The following is a 22,540-nucleotide window of genomic DNA, read 5'->3' as shown; positions in this document are numbered from 1 at the left end:
CATGATCAAAAACAATTTAATTAAGGAATACCTTGAATACTGAATGATTCGGAATATTACGATCTCATAGTGAACAGTTTTTATTTTTTTAAGAGTGACCCTAAAACGTATAGAATCTCTACACAGATCTGCTAAATGTGTTGCTGGATTTTGTGTGTCCGGTTGATTTCCTAATTTCTCCATTTATGCATTCATTCTGTATGCTGTGGTGGTCTCTGTATTGCGCGTTTTATTAAAATCCCCAACGCCTTCGAGAGAGAGTGTGTGTGTGTGTGTGTGTGTGTGTGTGTGTGTGTGTGTGTGTGTGTGTGTGTGTGTGTGTGTGTGTGTGTGTGTGTGTGTGTGTGTGTGTGTGTGTTGGCTGGCTCAGGTCTTGCGGCATCAGACAAATTAAACATGATTACTAAATAGGCCAGCAATGAAAGAGTTGATAAAAAATAAGTACATTTGATTACATTTTGTTATGTTTTAATCAGGGACTACATTTTGCAAAGCCCAGTTTAGCCAGAAATACATGAATCTAGCACATCTAATAACACAGCAGACATTTGAAGCACTTGGGGGCTTTTATTTTAACAGGAGATATAGTTCCCTGACAGAGTCAGAGGGCTGAACTGCTTGGAGAAGGAGGGGATATGTATATTCTGTCCGTTTTTGCATATGGAACGCCTGGAGGCGTTATGAAAACGCGTGGTGGCATTATGTTATGGTACGCCAAAGGGCCCAAAAAACGCCTGGACCAGACGCCTTTTATCGAAAAGAACGGCGTAAAATACGGCGTTCTGTGTGGGTTTTACGCCGTAATATACGCCGTATGATTTCAAGACGCCTTAATATACGCCGTATGATTTCACGACGGCGTTAAAAACGCCGCTAAAAGCACAGAAGACGCCGTTTCCCACGGCGTTTTTCTATGGCAAGCCAAATGGGTCAGAATTCGCCTGGGTCTGACGGCGCTTAAAGCGTGCGTAATACTTAAAAAACGCCGTCCAAAACGCCGTGCAGGGCTTACTTTTACGCCTTGGAACAAACGCGAGGCGCCGCCAGGCGTTTAAGAGCGTGTGGCGGCGCCAGGCGCTTACATAACGCCACCACGCGTTTTCATAACGCCTCCAGGCGTTCCATATGCAAAAACGGACAGAATATACATATCCCCTCCTTCTCCAAGCAGTTCAGCCCTCTGACTCTGTCAGGGAACTATATCTCCTGTTAAAATAAAAGCCCCCAAGTGCTTCAAATGTCTGCTGTGTTATTAGATGTGCTAGATTCATGTATTTCTGGCTAAACTGGGCTTTGCAAAATGTAGTCCCTGATTAAAACATAACAAAATGTAATCAAATGTACTTATTTTTTATCAACTCTTTCATTGCTGGCCTATTTAGTAATCATGTTTAATTTGTCTGATGCCGCAAGACCTGAGCCAGCCAACACACACACACACACTCTCTCTCGAAGGCGTTGGGGATTTTAGTAAAACGCGCAATACAGAGACCACCACAGCATACAGAATGAATGCATAAATGGAGAAATTAGGAAATCAACCGGACACACAAAATCCAGCAACACATTTAGCAGATCTGTGTAGAGATTCTATACGTTTTAGGGTCACTCTTAAAAAAATAAAAACTGTTCACTATGAGATCGTAATATTCCGAATCATTCAGTATTCAAGGTATTCCTTAATTAAATTGTTTTTGATCATGGTACATCCTTATATTATTTTTTGCTTTCTTACTTTTTAAATAAAAGCCCTTTTTGTATCGCTGCCACTCAAACGGGCAGCGTGGGTCTAAAATGAGCCACATTCATTTTCTATGCTACTTCAAGTATGGCTGTGTGGTTCTATGATATATTTTAGCAACGCATTAATTCCGTCGTTCAGAATTTAATTGACGAATTTATGAATGAGTGTTTCTTTTGCACAAATCTTCATTTTCATTCTCCTTACACAGGTTTACACACACGGGTCAGACACAACGCACATGAATTTACCATTTCACAGCTCAGCACAGCTCCCTCAGTACTGTTTTACGATAACATCACCTTAGAAAATATTTGATGCCACTAGTGAAAGATAACTGTATATAATATTTGATTAGGATTAGGTTACCATTAGAGTGAGAATATTACCTGTCAGAAAGTTACAAGTACTTATTATTAGATGTTGACATATTCTATTTTAGTTAGCTTAATATATTGCAGTACTTTGTTAGGCCATTTAGCTACAGGGTGTGTTTATAATAATGCTCTTGGTGACAGTAACTGAAATATTTTATTAATTTAAAGAATAAACATTTTTAATAAAATAAATAGTACAGTCTAATATAGGATAATGATAATAATAATAATAATAATAATAATAATAATAATAATAATAACAATAATAAACGTTTTATGTAGAACATTCAAACAAAACATCTGTGAATCTTTTGGATTTTGTAAATAATAGTAGTAGTAATAATAATAATAATAATAATAATAATAATAATAATAATAATAATAATAATAATAATAACACGCTTTAGCAATTGTGCCCATTTTTACGAGCAGGCGTCCTACATCGATCATATTTTTCCTGAATCCTAAATAAAAATGCAAAACATATTTATAATGCGTGCAGAGTAGAATATTTTCGCTTTGTTTAAGTGCGCAAACTAAATTTTTCCCGCACTTTATTTACCGCGGTGGTTACGCAAAAAAAAAAAAACGGTAAAACATTTAATTCAGGGCCGGAGTGGGCCCTTTTTTCAGCCCGGGAGTTTCGTGCCCAAATCCAGCCCATTTTTTCCATGGAGCAGGAATTTGAATAAATAAAACAGCAGCTAGATCTTACAATGCCTTTTTATTACACATAAGTACAAGTATATGTTGGTAAGTTAACAGAACACCCTTCACCTAAACACTTTAATTCCAATTTAAATCAAATAAAGATTTAAAAGGTAATTAATTTGACTTAAAAGTAGTGCTGGGCGATATGGGAAAAATATTTATATATATGTATATATATATATCACAATAACGATATATATCATGATATACCACATATAAATCAATTATAAATAAATTAACAAACACGAAACTGAGGGTATTTAATCTGTAATTTCAGTTCGTTTTAGTTTTTTTTCTTTTAATCACCGTTTTTATTCGTTTCAGTTAATGAGAAGTTTCGTTAACAATAAGACTTGGTTACTTAGCTATATGCTGATTATCATGCAATAGCTTTATATAAAATTAAAATAGTATTAAAAAACAGATGACATCACAGACTATTTCCTGGAGCCCGACCAGCTGAGGAAAGTGATGCGCTCATCTGCGCGTTTGAAGCTCCGCAGGTGGATTAATAGGTGCGCGGCTCGCGGGGATCTGGCGCTAATTCTATTGCTTTGGGGCTGCATGACATTCAGTCTCTCAGTCTGCCAGTCAGACTACAGTGTCAGCATATCAGGTGCGTTTTCGTACAGGACAAACCATTCAAACATGCGAATGAGATCTCAGCACCTGATTAAAAAAATCACACAGTGTCTGTCTGGCTTAAAATTAGATACAGCTATTATATTATATTATAATTAATAAATAAACATTCATTTAAAAGACCAGGAGAACGTTCTGTATGCTAACAAGCTAGAAGCTAATAAGCTAATAACAACATTTAATAAAAACAGAAAAATAGATGTAAAATAGGAAAATAACCAACTAAACTAAGCTCAAAATGCTAAAAGAAATATAATCTAACGAATTCTAAAAGATCAAAATGAAATAGTGAATCCTCAAAGCAGTAGCTTAAAGACAATATAAAGCTTTACCAGATTCAAAATCTTAATTCTAATAAACAAGGCCTATTTCGCCCTAAATGTTTATTTCCTGAAAGGACATACAGCTAAATAGGCTAGATACTGAAAAGCAGAGATTCTAGGCTTTGAAATTAAAAAAATAATTATTCATAAACACAAAAAGATATTAACTATGACATATTTCTGGCCCGTCGGCGGGCCAGGGCGTGTTAAGAGGTTAATGATGTGTATTGGGCTCTACAAAATAAACTACGCTAAATCGACATTGCAAACGTTGCCCAATAGCTGACGATTCAAGATTATTTCCATATCTCTGTTTACCGGCTGCAGCTGAAGTCTGTCTTCTGGAAAACAAGTTTGTTAATTTTGCACATTTGGCTGCTTCTTCTTCCATCTTCTTTCTTTTTTTAATCTGGCCTTTTCGGCTCCACCTGGCCTCTTTTTACCCTCCATCACAGTTGTCTGACGCTTTGTGCTATTCTGTTGCTGCATTTAATTTGATCGCTTCAGAAAAGACCACTCGTGGACGCAACCAACTCAAACATTTGGGAGAGGAGAATTCCCTCAGATGGTTAAACCCATCTAATCTACTGCGACGTAGGGGCTGTGTTGTCAGACGAATAGAGAGTGCATACGTAGTTGAATGGCAATGAATGCAAGAATAAGATTAGAGAAGTGAGGGTAAATATTTTTTTTCCGTCCAACCGGCCCAAACTCGCCCCGGCCCATCGGGAATCCTGCCGAATCTCCCGATTAGCCACTCCGGGCTTGTTAAATTAATTTATTAATTCAATATAATAATAATTATATCAATATAATAATAATATTAATAATATTAATAATAATAATATTAATAATAATAATAATAATAATAATAATAATAATAATAATAATAATAATAATAATATCAAATTATATTAATAATAATAATAGTAATAATAAAAGTAGGCGAAAGTGTGCGGAATAATAATGATCATAAAAAATATGTTATATATATATATATATATATATATATATATATATATATATATATATATATATATATATATATATGTAACAATATGTGTGTGTGTGCAGTTTTAAAAAAATCTACAAAATATTCAGAATGCTAACTAAAATAGAATATGTCAACATAATGTCAATATTATTATTATTATTATTATCATTATCCTATATTAGACTGTACTATTTATTTTATTAAAAATGTTTATTCTTTAAATTAATAAAATATTTCAGTTACTGTCACCAAGAACATTATTATAAACACACCCTGTAGCTAAATGGCCTAACAAAGTACTGCAGTATATTAAGCTAACTAAAATAGAATATGTCAACATCTAATAATAAGTACTTGTAACTTTCTGACAGGTAATATTCTCACTCTAATGGTAACCTAATCCTAATCAAATATTATATACAGTTATCTTTCACTAGTGGCATCAAATATTTTCTAAGGTGATGTTATCGTAAAACAGTACTGAGGGAGCTGGGCTGAGCTGTGAAATGGTAAATTCATGTGCGTTGTGTCTGACCCGTGTGTGTAAACCTGTGTAAGGAGAATGAAAATGAAGATTTGTGCAAAAGAAACACTCATTCATAAATTCGTCAATTAAATTCTGAACGACGGAATTAATGCGTTGCTAAAATATATCATAGAACCACACAGCCATACTTGAAGTAGCATAGAAAATGAATGTGGCTCATTTTAGACCCACGCTGCCCGTTTGAGTGGCAGCGATACAAAAAGGGCTTTTATTTAAAAAGTAAGAAAGCAAAAAATAATATAAGGATGTACCATGATCAAAAACAATTTAATTAAGGAATACCTTGAATACTGAATGATTCGGAATATTACGATCTCATAGTGAACAGTTTTTATTTTTTTAAGAGTGATAGAATCTCTACACAGATCTGCTAAATGTGTTGCTGGATTTTGTGTGTCCGGTTGATTTCCTAATTTCTCCATTTATGCATTCATTCTGTATGCTGTGGTGGTCTCTGTATTGCGCGTTTTATTAAAATCCCCAACGCCTTCGAGAGAGAGAGTGTGTGTGTGTGTTGGCTGGCTCAGGTCTTGCGGCATCAGACAAATTAAACATGATTACTAAATAGGCCAGCAATGAAAGAGTTGATAAAAAATAAGTACATTTGATTACATTTTGTTATGTTTTAATCAGGGACTACATTTTGCAAAGCCCAGTTTAGCCAGAAATACATGAATCTAGCACATCTAATAACACAGCAGACATTTGAAGCACTTGGGGGCTTTTATTTTAACAGGAGATATAGTTCCCTGACAGAGTCAGAGGGCTGAACTGCTTGGAGAAGGAGGGGATATGTATATTCTGTCCGTTTTTGCATATGGAACGCCTGGAGGCGTTATGAAAACGCGTGGTGGCGTTATGTAAGCGCCTGGCGCCGCCACACGCTCTTAAACGCCTGGCGGCGCCTCGCGTTTGTTCCAAGGCGTAAAAGTAAGCCCTGCACGGCGTTTTGGACGGCGTTTTTTAAGTATTACGCACGCTTTAAGCGCCGTCAGACCCAGGCGAATTCTGACCCATTTGGCTTGCCATATTTTTCGACCCTTTTGGCGCGTCGTACAGAGCGCCGTCTCAGTGCAATGAGACGGCGTAAAAAGCGGCGTTTTAGTGTCTCTCTTGACGCCGTTATAAGCGGCGTAAAAAGCGGCGTTTAATAATAAGATAATGAGCTCCACCTTCCAGTTTTGAAAGCCAATACATTTAAACTCTGTTCAGCCAATGCTCTTACAGAGAGACTCAGCCTAAAGCAATTCACTGCTGATCCGAGCTCCTGAACCTGAGCTCTTCAGTTTTTAAATACAAATTTACAATATACCTTCTTCAGACATTCCCGCTGGTGCTCATGGCTTTTATTAGTCTAATATTTATGCTGTTCAATGTATTTTAAATAAAATTAATAGTAGTAGGGACACCCCTTGTGCATGAATTTTATTAATTAATAGTGTTTTTCTTTTAGGCTACGTTTGGTAAATGATAGCGAATAGGGTCATTCTGCTATATTACAAGAGTTTCTTGGTTTATTAGCTCTTAAATATTTGGCCAGGTACTGTATCAGTATTTATATTATTTGAAGGATCTAAATAACAGGAGTGTTAGTAATCATAAAATGTAAGGAAACGTAAATGTTTATAAGATATACAGTGATAAACCAAAAAACACTTAAAAAAAACACCCCGACAGCTGAATATTCAAGGACACGGAGGTGTTGGTAGAGAGAAGGATGACGGCTAAATTTATACTCCACGAAGAACACTCTCAATCACTGGATAGCTCAACTTACCGATCATTCAATCATTCAATCAATAAACCTTTTTTTCCTCTCGGGAGTACATCATTTCCAGTGTAGCCGAGCATTTACAATTTAAAAGGGACTGACAACATTGAGTAAGAAAATAGAATTAATAAGAATAAATAAAAATAAAAATAATTATATAATATATATATATATATATATATATATATATATATATATATATATATATATATATATATATATATATATATATATATATATATATATAATTAATGCCAGGCTGATTTGCCCCTGTTTGTGCAAATAAATGATTTTTAAGACCACCAGAGACAAAATTATGAAAATATGAAAATTGCAAAAAGTACACAACAACAATGTTAAATTCAAAGGATTTACAGTAAGATTTAAAGGCCTTTTTTAGGGCAAATAAATGACAAGACTTGATTAGACATCCGCAAACCGTGAATAGGTGTCTATACACAGGAACGTCGCTATAGCCCCTTTTTAGGGATGTTTTAATTGTTTTTACAGAAGTGTCTCTCTAATATGTTAAAAATATTCAAATCTTAAAGTATACTACAATTAAAGAATTTTAGTAACAAAATCAATCTCCCTACGCAGCGCGAAAGATCTGATCCACTTTGTCTCGGAGCCGTGTCAAGAAAAATGCATACACGCACGCAAAATTAAACAGCGCTTTTTTAAGCTAATGATACAGGCTGTCCAGCATTTAGACTGGAGTGAGTTAGGCTAGCTGTGGTGCTGTTGGTCAGTTTGTGTGTTTATAATAAATACAATGTATTGTACTGCCTGTATGTGTATCAGCTAATTGATGTTACATAATAATAGAATATGATGAGATAAGTTGACACTCATAATGTGCGTGGGGCTTGCCAATGAGTTTGGATATTGAATAGATTTTCCAAAGTAAAGAGCCAGATTAATAATTTAATGAAGGTTTCTAAGCGACTGAAGTAAATATAATATAATAATAAATATAAATATAATAAATATGTAACTTGTAAGTCTATGTCTGTAAATGACATTACTTGTTTCCTTATGGAAATAGAAAAATTACCGGATCTGCTGAAGCATAAAAACTAATATTAATAATATTATGCTTAAACAAAAACAAAACAATAATATTCATAGTAAATTAAGCATAATTTACATCTTATAATAATAATAATAATAATATTATATAATTATAATATATAATTTTATATAATATAATATATATATAATATATTATAATTATACTGTATAATTATAATATTTTAATAAGAATAAAAATAAGAAGAATCAGCTTCCTAATATAATTTGTAACTAATTTAATAAATTAATAAATTCATTTATTGAAACCCTGATGTTTTTGCAACAATAGGGTTCTTCATGTGTGATATACTGACAAGGTGATGTGATTTCCGTCTGGATAAAAAAAAAAGTGGGGAGCTGCACAGCATTTTGCTTTCACCTAAACCTAGAGTTTATTTTTACATTGATACAGCATAAATATTAGACTAATAAAAGGCATGAGCACCAGCGGGAATGTCTATAGATGGTATATTGTTAATTGTGTCTAAAAAACTGTGTCTGAAGAGCTCAGGAGCTCGGATCTGCAGTGAATTGCTTTAGGCTGAGTCTCTCTGTAAGAGCATTGGCTGAACAGAGTTTAAATGTATTGGCTTTCAAAACTGGAAGGTGGAGCTCATTATCTTATTATTAAACGCCGCTTTTTACGCCGCTTATAACGGCGTCAAGAGAGACACTAAAACGCCGCTTTTTACGCCGTCTCATTGCACTGAGACGGCGCTCTGCACGGCGCGCCAAAAGGGTCGAAAAACGCCGTGGGAAACGGCGTCTTCTGTGCTTTTAGCGGCGTTTTTAACGGCGTCGTGAAATCATACGGCGTATATTACGGCATCTTGAAATCATACGGCGTATATTACGGCGTAAAACCCACACAGAACGGCGTATTTTACGCCATTCTTTTCGATAAAAGGCTTCTGGTCCAGGCGTTTTTTGGGCCTTTTGGCGTTTCATATTATGTAAGCGCCTGGCGCCGCCACACGCTCTTAAACGCCTGGCGGCGCCTCGCGTTTGTTCCAAGGCGTAAAAGTAAGCCCTGCACGGCGTTTTGGACGGCGTTTTTTAAGTATTACGCACGCTTTAAGCGCCGTCAGACCCAGGCGAATTCTGACCCATTTGGCTTGCCATACTGCAGTGGGGGTTTCCGCGGTTGCGTAGTATGATTCTACACAGTTTACTGGAAGACCAGCCCCAAATACAGGAGAAGTTCAGCCCACTTCCTCCTGGCCTTTTCAGTGGAGGAGCTAAGCGACCGCCTGTCACTTCAACTTCACTTTTAGTTTACATTCCGTCAGAAGAGCAGCTGCGAAAATGTCGAAGATCAACCTGTGTTTCAAGAGGATTTTTGTCTTCTTTAACGTGCTTTTTGCGGTGAGTTGAAGCTAATGGTGTTGGTTGAGTTCAGTAAACACAGAGCAGTGTTTCTGATGAGCGCCGCCGCTGTTTTTTAGTTGTATTGTTCAGCAGCCTGAGCTGATTTAATCACCGCTGTTTATTTGTAGATACTGGGGGCTCTGATTCTGAGCTTGGGCTTGTTGGCACATGTCCAGCTGCATGAGGTAAGGACAAAGTGAAATCGAAAGCCTGACTGTCAGCCTTTATTAACTTTCACTAATTATACCATACTTTTGAGGTGAATGGGGAAGGGCGGCTTAGCACACTTTTGGTATTGGTGTATCTTTAATCGCGGGTGTATACACACTAACATATATTCTCTTTTTAAGGCGGGGGGGAACAAGCTGACTGGAGTCATTGTGTTGGTGGTTGTTGGGTTTGTCATCTTCATCCTCTCAGTTCTGGGAGCTTATGGAGCTCAGAAAGAGAACAGAAACGTTCTTATTGCGGTGAGTTTGTAGTTGCTGAGTGGAAGTATGGGGTGCTAACAGTGTGTATGCTGATTCATTAGTATTTTGTGTCTCTGTCTCTGTGTCCGCAGTTTTTTGTCATCATGTGTATGGGGACCATCTCTCTTTTCCGCATGGCCGTTCAAATCGCCATCTCCCGGGAACAGGTATTTCAGCCTACTCGCTGTACTTACTGCTCTGAAATCAAGGCTGTGTCTGGAACTAGAGCTACTCAGAGAGCAGTGTAGTGAGGGGAAAGTCTCTGGTACCTTGAAGGCAGCATTTCGTCCTGAAGTTGGCATGTAATGTTTTCGAAACGCCAAAAATGCCTCCTGGCTCTCCACATTAACTCACTCAGACGGTAGTGCAGTGATTGATGTCTCTTTATCTAAATTAAAATGAGGAAAAATGTCCTGCTGTGCCATGTTATCGTCAGTTTCACACATGGGTATAAAGGTTTAAACTAGTATATACTGAAGAGTTAACCGTTTATTATACATTGGGTGTGTTGACAAATATCCTTCAATAATGATTACTTAACTTTAGCATCTACAATCACATAATCATTGTGTGAAACCTTGTATTTTATACACATTTATATAGAAGATTAACCAATATATATTCTTTACACATATAGTTAAACATTGTTTGATCAGGCATGTAACTAACACAGACTCTATTATATGACAAACTAACCCACATGATACATAAGGCATTTAACTAACACATAGGATCTATTGTATGGCGTACTAACCACGTGTTACTGACATATTAGCATATAACATATGAAATCTATTGTGTGACTTGTTTAGCTCACGCTTAAGGCATTTTGGTCACTGCATGATCCTAGCTAACGGCCATCAATCATCGACTGGTGCACTCTGTACGAACTAAATTGATGCAAAGGAGACTTCGGGATGAACAGGGCGGCCTTTCTCTCTGTGCTTGTAAAGTCCTTCACCTATCAAAGCGGGAGGAGGACACGCGCACATGGGGAGGGCGGCACTGTCCAATTCCTGAAACAATGCCACACTGTCTGGCTGGACACAGTCAAGGCCAAACACTAGTGGTCCGGCCAGACATGTGAAACTTGAGTACTAACACGTGAAATTATGCATATTAACATGAGCTTATCATTAGCAACGCCTCATCAGCAGGTTTCACGTCATTTGGGGTATAAACATAAATATTAATAAATACTTGATTTGCTTTCAACTTCACTCCACCTGTCTGCGACTCTCTCCATCAAAACGAACACGTAGGGGAGTTGTACCCCGGATGAGGGGTGGGGGGAAACCCATCTTTCATTTTCTGTTTACAACAATACTCTTTGGGGGACTATTAAATATGTATACATTATCTATAACACTACATGACTTTTAACTGCAGTACTTCTTGTTTATATTTGTTCTTCTGATTCTTCTTCTGTTTTAATATTTTTAAGGTGATTTCGGAGTTCCAGAAGTTAGGCCATTTGGATCAAGCTGACTCAGATATAAAGAATACCATGGAGTTACTTCAACTAAATGTACATTTAACATCCATTCATTGATTTTACACATTCATACAGCTGATTCTAAAAGAACATTCCAGCCCTGAAACTGCTAGCAAACAGTTCATCAGAACAGATTTATTTCCTGTACCTATTAACTTCAAAACAAATTTATTTGGGAGTTGTTGTATTATAAATGTGTGATTCAACCAGATTACTGCACTGTTCTTAATGAACTGTCTTTTGTGTAGGCCAAGTGCTGTGGACTCTTTAATGGCTACAAGGACTGGGGGAATGAAGTTCCTACTTCGTGTAATTGTGAAGACACCAAGCATGATCGATGCCAGGCAATGACTGCTCAATTCTTTAAGCTGTTTTTATTAAGATTAAATTACCTTTAGTGCAGGAAGTAACTTAAGCCACTAACACTTCAGGCTAAATCAAATTATATATATATATATATATATTAATATTTATTACTTTGTAGAAGTTACTTTATTTCAGCAATTCAGTTAAAAATGGGAAAACAATATCTTAGGTTTATCTTTTTATTGTTGATGATTTATAGCTTGCAGCCAATGAAAACCCAAAAATCAGTGTCTCACAAAATTACCACCAATAGATGACTCTCCAAACCATCACTGATCATCAGTAAATTTTGCATTTCCTTTGTAAATCAAGGGACCAGAGTCTGGAGGAAGAGTGGAGAGACACACAGTCCAAGCTGCTTGAGGTCTAGTGTGAAGTGATGGATTGGAGAGGCATGTCATCTGCTGGTGTTGATCCACTGTGTTTTATTATCAAGTCCAAAGTCAGTGCAGTTTTGTTTTCCCACAAAATTTTACAGCACTTCATGCTTCCCTCTGCTGTCAACTTTTATGCAGATTTCATTTTCCAAGCAGAACTTGGCACACTGCCCACACTGCCAAAAGTACCAATTGGTTTGTAATACATCCATATAATATGAGTTTTACATTTTGAACTTAATTACTGAAATAAAGTAATTTTTTAATTATATTCTATATTTTTGAGATGCACTTGTATACTACAAGTCTTGTCACACCAGAATAAGTAACTGGTCCAGAGCCCTGTTCTAATTTGAGTGTGAAATAATGCTGTCTGCAGGTCTACAGCAGTGATGAAAACCAGGGCGTCTTCTCACAGGTGAGATGACAAGTATCTCCTATAAAATTACTTGCATATGATCATGTGATTATATAATTATTTTGTTTTTCCTACCCCATTAACTGTGTTCTCCCTTAAATTTAGCCATGTGGCCCCATAATCCTGGGATATTTGAATACAGCTCTGAACATCACCCTTGGTGCATTCATTGGTTTCGGTGTTCTATCTGTGAGTGTGCTACAAATCACTTCTGTTTTTATGACTTGTATCATGAAACCTGAAAACTTCAGGCAAAGGAGATGATATGAAGTACATACTCAGGTTAAGAAATTCAGTCATAACAAAATTACTTAACCAGGAGACCAAGAAAAAAACTTTAAATGGTAATCAGTGTAAACAGATTTCTTATTTATTTTAAAACTTGGTTTATAATGATATTTTGGCAATTAAAGGCAGATATACAAAACTCATTTACAGCAAGAGTGATGCATCTGGGTCACTCGTTAACAAATATAAGGTGTTTAACACCTCCGTGTGCTGCAAATAAGTTGGGAATTTTAAAGCAATAGTTTGGTAAAATATAACATTTCAAAAGCTTAACAAATAATTGAAAGGTAATAAAACAGCACTTTAACATTGCACAATCTTAAAATTGCATGCTTAATCACACACTCACTTCATACTGTATTAAGCCTCTTAAAAGTGACTGCTCATGTGGATTCCTACACTGACCTACTGTTCTATATATAAATATACTGCATTTATTAAATGTAAACTACTTGAAACTACTACTGCCATGCATGGTGGTTTGGGATGTTAAGAACTTAAATGTTTTCTGAATCTTTCTGTATCTGCAGTTGTTAGCAGCTGTGATGTCCCTGGTGATGATTATCCGTATTACTGCTCCCACTGTCAGCCCTCCAGCCATCTTCGATCTCAACTATAAACCACCAAAGTACTCTGAGCTTGTGCCATCTGCCTAGTCAATGCAGTGTGCTCTCTGAGGTCTGTTTCATTATTAAGCATTTAGCCCCAAAGAGCTGAGGTTGATTTGATTGTAACAAACTGCACTTACGTTATCTTTGACACAACAACCTGTTCTTTTCAGCTGAAAGATCGGCTTGTGTTTACATGACAGTCATATTATTCTATATTCTTACCTGGTTTAAAGCTTTAGTTTTGATACCTGTTTGCTCTGATACCTGTTCACTGAGACTAAATCATCATACACATTGGTCACATCAGATTTTCTAGTCAAGAGAGAATGTGTCAATATATTTCCAGCACTTAACTGTTTTTATACATACTGTGTAATGGTGTGACTGTAATAATGAGCAGTTTCTACAATAAATGTTACAATAACCATTGGCCTCCCACATCATTATTGAATTACAAACATACTAAGGTCATTTCTGGATAAAAAAAAATATGGCATAACTGTTTTTTTGTTTCGGTTGACCTTACTTGCACACCATCTTCAGTCTTCCATTGTTCTGATTGTTCTAATCTTAGTTACATCTTAGAACATCAATACCACTCCTGTAAGTTATATGATTTGATGTTACAGTGAATGTAGGATATAAAGTACTTTAATTCAAAGTTTCATTGTTAGTAAGCCACTTTTCTTTCAATTTACAATAATGTAAAAAAAAAAATGCCCCTTCATGATTTCTTATTTTGTACATGTTTGTTCATAAATGTTTTAAACAAATGTACATATAATTCAAATACAACACAGGTAAACACAAAATGCAGTTTTTAAATAAAGGTTTAATTGTTAAGGGACAAAAAAAATCCACACCTGCATGGCCCTGTGTGGAAAAAGTGTTAAAAAAAATACAGTGGAACAGTGGAGAACCTTTCCAGAAGTGGCCGACAAATTAGCACAAGAGTGCAGCGACAAAAGACCCCTTAACAACATCCAAAGAACTGCAGGCCTTACTTTTCTTCAGAAAAACATCATACCTACAGTAAAACATGGTGGGGGTACTGTGATCAATGGAACCTTGAATTCTGCTGTCCACCAAAAAGTTCTAAAGGAGAATGTCCAGCCATCATGCCCTTAAGCTGAAATGAACTTGGAATCATGAAAGACTCATTGTAAATGATTGAAAATGCTTGATTGGAGTTAACCAGTTATTAGGTTAGGTAGGGCAAACACTTTTTCACACAGTCATGTAGTTTTTTTTATTCTCCCTTTATTATAAAAACCTGCATTTTGTGTTTACGTGTGTTGTCTATAAAAAATATTTCAATTAGTCTGATGATCTAAAACATTTAAAAGGCAAACATGCAAAAAAAAAAAAATCATGAAGCGCGCAAACACTTTTATATATAGCACAGGAAATGTTCTGATGGTGGTTAAAAACACAACCTCAGTCTGTGCCCCAAATGTTCCCCACACAGCTCGGGTGTGTGGTACCCTGCAGCTGCAGCAGAGAGTGCGCTACAAAGAGCAGCTAAACATTTACTCTGCAATGTTACTTCTTCTTGTAGATGTAATTATTTGCCAACATGTAAACATAAATAATGGTTGCCACTTTATTTGTAGTATTGTTCATTAAATATTTGAATAGTGGAAAAGTCATTGTAAAAGGATTTTTTTTATTCATGAAGTTTTGGTGATGTACACAGCAGACAGGCTCACTGTAAGCTTGTGTTAACATGTTCTCCCGCTCACATAACGCTACATATAAAACTGAACAGTAGCCAAGTAATAGAAGGTTATAGACTACCACTTAAACAATGTTAAAATTAAACGCACAAGAACAAAAATCACTCAGCATGTAGATGCACTGATTAGAATTGTTTCCCACAAGAATTAGCATTGCAGAACACTTTCACATTCACTAACCCATTTTCCACAGTTGGGTTCTAATAAATACAATGTTAAGTTAATAGTTTTTATATTAGAATATTTTAAGGAATTATTAATAGGTTATACTAAATTGCATAAACTGAAGCCAAAACAGCTAGAACAGCAATACTAGCTGGTCACTATGTAGTCACAAAGATGTTTGAGGATACTGAAGGAAAATATATTCATGTAAAGTGTCTACAATTGTCCCAAACCATGTTAGCTTACCAGTAATGTGTTCTCATTAGGCCTGTCATGATAAGACATTTTTCAGGACGATATATTGTTCCAGAAATTATTGCAATAAATGATAATATTGTCATTTTAAAGGGGCACTATAGAAAATGTTTTTTTTTTTTGCTTCTGCGCTCCGACAGGAGCTTTAAAACAACGTGCCACAGTGATAATATACTAACAATACTATTACACAATTTTAAAGTTAAACTATTTAGAAGACATTGGTACGGTGGCCGAGAAAGCCCAGCGCAGTGCAAATTGAAAAGCGCTGCAAAAGCACAAAACACATCCATCAAAATTACAACACAGGCGCAGCAAATAGAAAAACGCGCTGCAACTAGAAAAACGCGCTGCAAATAGAAAAACGCGCTGCAAATAGAAAAACGCGCTGCAAATAGAACCACAACACAACGGAAGTGAGTCACAACACAACGGAATTATCCCGGGGGACCTTAAAAGATGCTGTACCAGCTGTATACAAATGACAATAAGTGGCAAACAAGCTTCTGAAAAGTAAGTTATGTTTATTACCTGTGATTACCACGGTTGTGTGCATATTATTAAAAGTTCTGCTTCACAAAACGCCTTGTTTGCCACTTATTGTCCTTTGTACACATAGTGAAGTCCGAGACGTTACTGAAGACGCAGCTTAGCTGGTACAGTATCTTTTAAGGTCCCCCGGGAAAATTCCGTTGTGTTGTGACTCACTTCCGTTGTGTTGTGGTTCTATTTGCAGCGCGTTTTTCTAGTTGCAGCGCGTTTTTCTATTTGCTGCGCCTGTGTTGTAATTTTGATGGATGTGTTTTGTGCTTTTGCAGCGCTTTTCACTTTGCACTGCGTTGGGCTTTCTCGGCCACCGTACATTGGGCTTCTAATATAAAATAATTTTAATATCCTAAAGAACTAAAACAAATAAAAGTACAACCAACCTGAGGCTCTGTGGGTTCTGAAAAAAACTGCACTAAATATTAAACAGACCTTTTTAAAAATACATATAGATTAAAGTAATATTTACATTAAATATTTTTTTAACTCTGGACACAAAGGCACTTACAGATTATTTTTTCTGATCATATAGGTTTATGCTATAAAACACACATTATCTCAAAAACACAAGTATCCCTATGATCAAAGACACAGATGGCTCCGCCAGAGCTCTTGCTATAAATGTATTTTTTTAACATAACTCTCAGACAAATTCTGAGCAGAAACACCATCCATGATCTCTTCGGGGTAACAATATTCAGCTCAGAAAAGTGGGCTGGACGGTTGTGTTTTAAATGAGATCTCAGCTTCGTTGCCACTGTTTTGAAACAAAGTCAACATACCGCCTCGTTCACGTTGATGGGTTCTGCTAACTCATTTGGCTTAAAGCCAAAATACTCCCACACCAGAGCCGTGGACCGGACTACTTCGCGTGCATGCGTATGTGGAGTCACCGTCGCTGGTGTTCTCTACACTGATTTTCTAACCGATAGATGTCGCTGTCTGACAGATTCGTCAAGAGACGGTGAGAGCACAGCACGGTGTGACTCGTTCTCACGTAAACAAACTCACGTGGAAACCCAATGGCTATTATCAGCGTCTGCAAAAATGATCTTATATAAGTTGATAACATGGTTATTGCGACAGGCCTAGTTCTCAACATTTATATAGCACATAATTCATAACCTGCCAAACTGCTTCTTTATTTTGAGTCCTTATTTATAGTGATTGTCACTTTAAATGTACATACAAGTGGATTTAATCACATTACACAACAACTTTAAATGGGCTGTTTTGACAGATTGGCAGTAAACAGTGTGTTTTAAACTTTTCCTTTGTTAACTCATTTTAGAATGTTAATGGATTTGATATATAGCGCCTCTAAAGACTTCCATGTCTGCAGGCAGTTACCTTCAAACATATCTGCTTTCCTTGATTTTGGTGCACAAAGTAAAAAAAAATTATGTAGATGAACTGAACTTCTTCACGTCAAAGCCAGAGAGACAGAATGTATATTTTTTGCATTTTTTAGGCCATGCTACTAATCCCAAGGGTCCACTGAAAAAAAAACATAACTCTGTGCGCCAATTTACATAGGCTACCGCGTAGGGTATGCAGCGACACATAAGCCACAACGTAGATTTGACGCAGAAGTATAAATTGGGCTTTAGGCAAATGAAACCCACAAATGTAAGTATTTTCCTTGTGACAATTAGCACTAAAAACCATAGTTTAATGTGTGGTTTCACTGTTTTATGGTCGAATTCTTCATAACAAGCTTAAAGATCACTAGTAGTTTGTCTCACTAGCTAGCTAACTATTTTGTTTCACCCTAAAGGGTGTGGCATATGAGAGCATTTAAGGTGAAATGGAAAAATAAAAATAAAATTCATGCTAATAAAAGCTAATTTCAGCTCCCCATCCCAAAGGACTTAATGAATGGACAATAATTATTCATTTCTGCACCATCTCCCAGCTTTCTGAAGACCTACAATTCCCTAAAGTTAACTAGTTAACCAGCAGCAAGATTACTGAACTTCAGCGCTCCTGATGACATATCAAGTTCTTGAAGGTTTGTCCCAATTCCTAGGAAGAGGATTTTGGGGTAAGTGGTAGGGCCAAAGGGTGAAATGGGATTGGGCCTAACTATAACTCATATGCAATACTGAAATAGGATATGGCATAAACGTGGTGATTGGTTGGTATGGTTTTGGAAGTATGCTTTTTGTTTTTGGCCTTCAGATGTGGAACCTGATGTGGTCTTGTGCTGTTTTCAGCGTAGTTTGATGTGTATTAAACGCATGAATAAGTAGTTGTATTGTTCTTGCTAACAGTTTCCAATGTCAGTGTATACTTATCATTCAGAACATGTTAAGTCTTAAAGGGACATTTTGCAACTTTTTATATAACAGCAAAGAGGTTCCACTTACTTTGGTACTATACAGCTACTGCCTGTACACATGGTTCAATTTCCAATTTCATAAAGCAATGCCTCAAGAATCATTACAAAGACAAATAACTTTTCTGTATGTAAATAACAATTTCCTGCAAATTTCTTACACATCATACCTTAAAACTAGGGAAGTGCATTGATATTATAAGTTCCTTTTTTCCCACATGAAGACAACAGAACACATTGGTACAATAAATATGAAACCTCATGTCACTCACCTGCTGCACACAAATCTTAAATAAAGATGTCATTGACACCTGGCAAAGTGTTATAATAGTTCTATTACAAAACAATGACACAAGAAAAAATACAGTTCCAACAAAGCGTCCTTTCATCCATAACTGTTATTGTCCGTGTTACAATCATTTACACTTTCCTACAGTGATAGCTGCTGTGAAAATATTCAAACTCCTAGAACGCAATCAAATTTTCTTTTCAAATAATACAAATGCAAAAAAAAAAAAAAAACAATGAAGCATGACATTATGACCCCCCACTTGTTTCTACATCTATTATCCATTTAATCAACTCCAATGATTATATAGGAAACTTTGTAGTTCTATATAGACTGCAGACCTCTATCTATTTCTCTGCATACTTTATTATCCTTCTTTCACCCTCTCTGGCAATATTTTGTGTACATTTCTCCCCATTCTCTCTGTCGCACACGTTCCGCCGCTTTAAATAAACAATGTCAGAATTCAATCATTCTCATTAGATTTATCGGTTTTGGTCCGCATTGGACAACATCTCGTATGGACCCGGACCGCGGTGCGCCTATTAGTAACCCCTGCTTTACACCATATCAAAGTGTCATCTTAAGTGTTGTCCCATGAAAATATATTATAAATAAAAGAAACATTTGAGGGGTGTACTCGTTTGTGATATACTGTATATCATATTTGTAAGGACAACATGTAAATAAATGTAAATAAAAACAGATTTTATTCACAGTAGAACACAAACACTTTAATAATGAGACATTTTACCATTTCATGAAAAATTGATTGAAGCAACACATCTCAAAAAAGTCATGTCTACCAAGTACACTGTTGTGTAGCATCCCTTCTTCTTGATGGATTTTTTGAGGAGGAATATTGTTTCAATTTTGTTCTGGGTCTGTTTGCCAGATTCTCATTTAATTATGTGCCCAAATGTTTTCGTCTGTGAAATATGCAGGATGTGGGTTAGCATTGTCTTGCTTAAAGGCCCTGAAAGTTGTCTGCATGGGAGCAGATGTTCTATATACTGATCACTAGGCACTAATGCAACCCCTTCCGCAGAGATGCATGCTTTTGAACTATGTTCTGGTAATAAGCTGGTTGGTCCATGGATTCCAAAAAAGAATTTCAGGTTTTGATTGACCTGACAACAGAACAGTTTTCCATTTGAAATGTGTTGTATCCCAGAGAAGGGAGCAGGTGTTCTTTAGAAAACACAAATTTAACCTGCATTTGTGGATTGTAGTGGGAATTGTGTTCACAGACAGTGATTTCTAGAATAGAATCATGCCCAGCATGACCATCATCCCCAGCATCCAATACTCTTCACATTTCTTCGCAGTTTGCTTTTCATACTCTATCTCTCTAAAAAAAAAAAATTATACCCAGTCATGTAAGTTATTTACAAATTTCTCCTCCAGCAAACTGTGTCCTTTTTTGCTGCTGTCATCGGGTTTTATGTTTTTTATGAAATGACAAATTGTCTCAATTTCAACATCTTTATGTGTTCTGTTATATTGTGTGTAAATGTGTGTCCATAATATTTGAAAACCATTGCATTCTGTTTATATGTACATTTCTGTACATTTTCTGTCTGTTTTTTGGGATTTGGGGGTGTGTATACATACAGAAAGATCTTTATGAAATGCCCTCTTAAGCATCATAACATGCTTGTGCTCAGACCCAACTGCTTCATAAACTTAAAGGTTTTAAAAAAGCAAAAGGAACATTTATCTTTCCACTGGCTAAAATAGATTTAAATAACTGTCAGCACAGCCACTGTGTATTAATTCTATTTAGGGAAAGTAACACATGTTCAGCTTCAGATTTTGGCCAGAGGCGGACTCAGGCTGGTTAAAGTGCAGGGATAAGAATATATATATATATATATATATATATATATATATATATATATATATATATATATATATATATATATACACAGTGCCTTGCGAAAGTATTCACCCCCCTTTACATTTTTCACATTTTGTTACCTCACAACCTGGAATTCAAAGGGAATATTTGAGGGTCTGCATCATTTAATTTACAGACCATGCATACAACTTTCAACATTTAACATTTTTTTTTATTGTGAAGCAAACAACAAATAGGACAAAATAACTGAAAACATCAGTGTGCATAACTATTCACCCCCGTAATTCAGTACTTTGTAGAGCCACCTTTTGCAGCAATTACAGCTGCAAGTCGCTTTGGATAAGTCTCTATGAGCTTGCCACATCTTGCCACTGGAATTTTTGCCCATTCGTCATGGCAAAACTGCTCCAGCTCCTTCAAGTTAGATGGTTTCCGTTGGTGAACAGCAATCTTCAAGTCTGACCACAGATTCTCAATTGGATTAAGGTCTGGGCTTTGACTAGGCCATTCCAATATGTTTACACGTTTCCTCTTGAACCACTCAAGTGTTGCTTTAGCAGTATGCTTTGGGTCATTGTCCTGTTGGAAGGTAAATCTCCGCCCTAGTCTCAAATCACTGACAGACGTAAACAGGTTTTGCTCAAGAATATCCCTGTATTTAGCACCATCCATCTTCCCCTCGACTCGGACTCGGTTTTCCAGTCCCTACTGCTGAAAAACATCCCCACAGCATAATGCTTCCACCACCATGTTTCACTGTGGGGATGGTGTTCTTGGGGTGATGAGATGTGTTGGGTTTGCGCCAGACATAGCGTTTTCCTTGGTGGCCAAAAAGTTCAATTTTGGTCTCATCTGACCACAGTACCTTCCTCCATACAGTTTGGGAGTCTCCCACATGCCTTTTTGCAAACTCGAAACGAGCCTTCCTATTTTTGCCTGTAAGTAAAGGTTTTTTTTCTGGCCACTCTTCCATAAAGCCCAACTCTATGGAGTGTACGGCTTATTGTGGTCATATGAACAGATACTCCAGTCTCTGCTTGGGAACTCTGCAGCTCCTTCAGGGTTACCTTTGGTCTCTGTGCTGCCTCTCTGATTAATGCCCTCCTTGACCGGGCTGAGAGTTTTGGTGGGTGGCCCTCTCTTGGCAGGTTTGTTGTGGTACCATGTTCTTTCCATTTGATGGTGATGGATTTGATGGTGCTCCGGGGGATCATCAGAGATTTGGATATTTTTTTTATAACCCAACCCTGACTTATACTTCTCTACAACTTTATCCCTGACTTGCTTGGAGAGCTCCTTGGTCTTCATGGTGTTGTTTGGTTAGCTTAATGGTGTTGCAGCCTCTGGTGCCTTTCAGAAAAGGTGTGTATATACTGACACCATGTGACACTTAGATTGCACACAGGTGGCCTTCATTTCACTAAGCATGTGACTTCTGAAGGTAATTGGTTGCACCAGAACTTTTTAGGGGCTTCATAACAAAGGGGGTGAATACATATGCACATTTTCAGTTTTTTATTTTCATATTTTCTTTATATACATAAATATTTTTTCTCATTTCACTTCTAAAACGTAGACTATTTTGTGCAGATGCATCACATTCAATTCAGATTTAAAAAAATACATACAGGTTGTAATGTAGTAAAATAGGGAAATAATCCAAGGGGGTGAATACTTTTGCAAGGCACTGTATATATATATATATATATATATATATATATATATATATATATATATATATATATATATATATATATATATATATATATATATATAT

At 36.4% G+C, this 22,540-nt stretch overlaps 1 protein-coding gene across 1 annotated transcript; it reads left to right on the top strand.

Moving 5' to 3' along the window:
- Positions 1–9,373: 9,373 nt before the first annotated feature.
- On the top strand, positions 9,374–14,000 carry LOC103040999 (tetraspanin-8). The gene is made up of 9 exons (XM_007237356.4): positions 9,374–9,545; positions 9,677–9,733; positions 9,899–10,018; positions 10,111–10,185; positions 11,463–11,546; positions 11,762–11,857; positions 12,636–12,674; positions 12,780–12,863; positions 13,493–14,000. The coding sequence occupies exons 1-9, from the start codon at positions 9,486–9,488 to the stop codon at positions 13,616–13,618; spliced, it is 741 nt and encodes a 246-aa protein (XP_007237418.1). The 5' UTR covers positions 9,374–9,485; the 3' UTR covers positions 13,619–14,000.
- The last annotated feature ends 8,540 nt before the right edge of the window (positions 14,001–22,540 follow it).

Source organism: Astyanax mexicanus, chromosome 2 (assembly GCF_023375975.1).
Source record: "Astyanax mexicanus isolate ESR-SI-001 chromosome 2, AstMex3_surface, whole genome shotgun sequence".
In the NCBI taxonomy this organism is placed as follows: Eukaryota; Metazoa; Chordata; class Actinopteri; order Characiformes; family Acestrorhamphidae; genus Astyanax; species Astyanax mexicanus.
The sequence above is the reverse complement of the archived record's forward strand: the minus strand, read 5'-3'. Positions and strand labels throughout refer to the sequence as shown.

What these genes read in the sequence shown, in the direction of transcription:
- LOC103040999 (XM_007237356.4), top strand. Translation starts at nt 9,486, where the DNA reads ATGTCGAAGATCAACCTGTGTTTCAAGAGGATTTTTGTCTTCTTTAAC. An exon ending in ACAGAAACGTTCTTATTGCG is followed by an intron (nt 10,019 to 10,110) that starts GTGAGTTTGTAG and finishes CTGTGTCCGCAG; the next exon opens with TTTTTTGTCATCATGTGTAT. An exon ending in TCGCCATCTCCCGGGAACAG is followed by an intron (nt 10,186 to 11,462) that starts GTATTTCAGCCT and finishes AATATTTTTAAG; the next exon opens with GTGATTTCGGAGTTCCAGAA.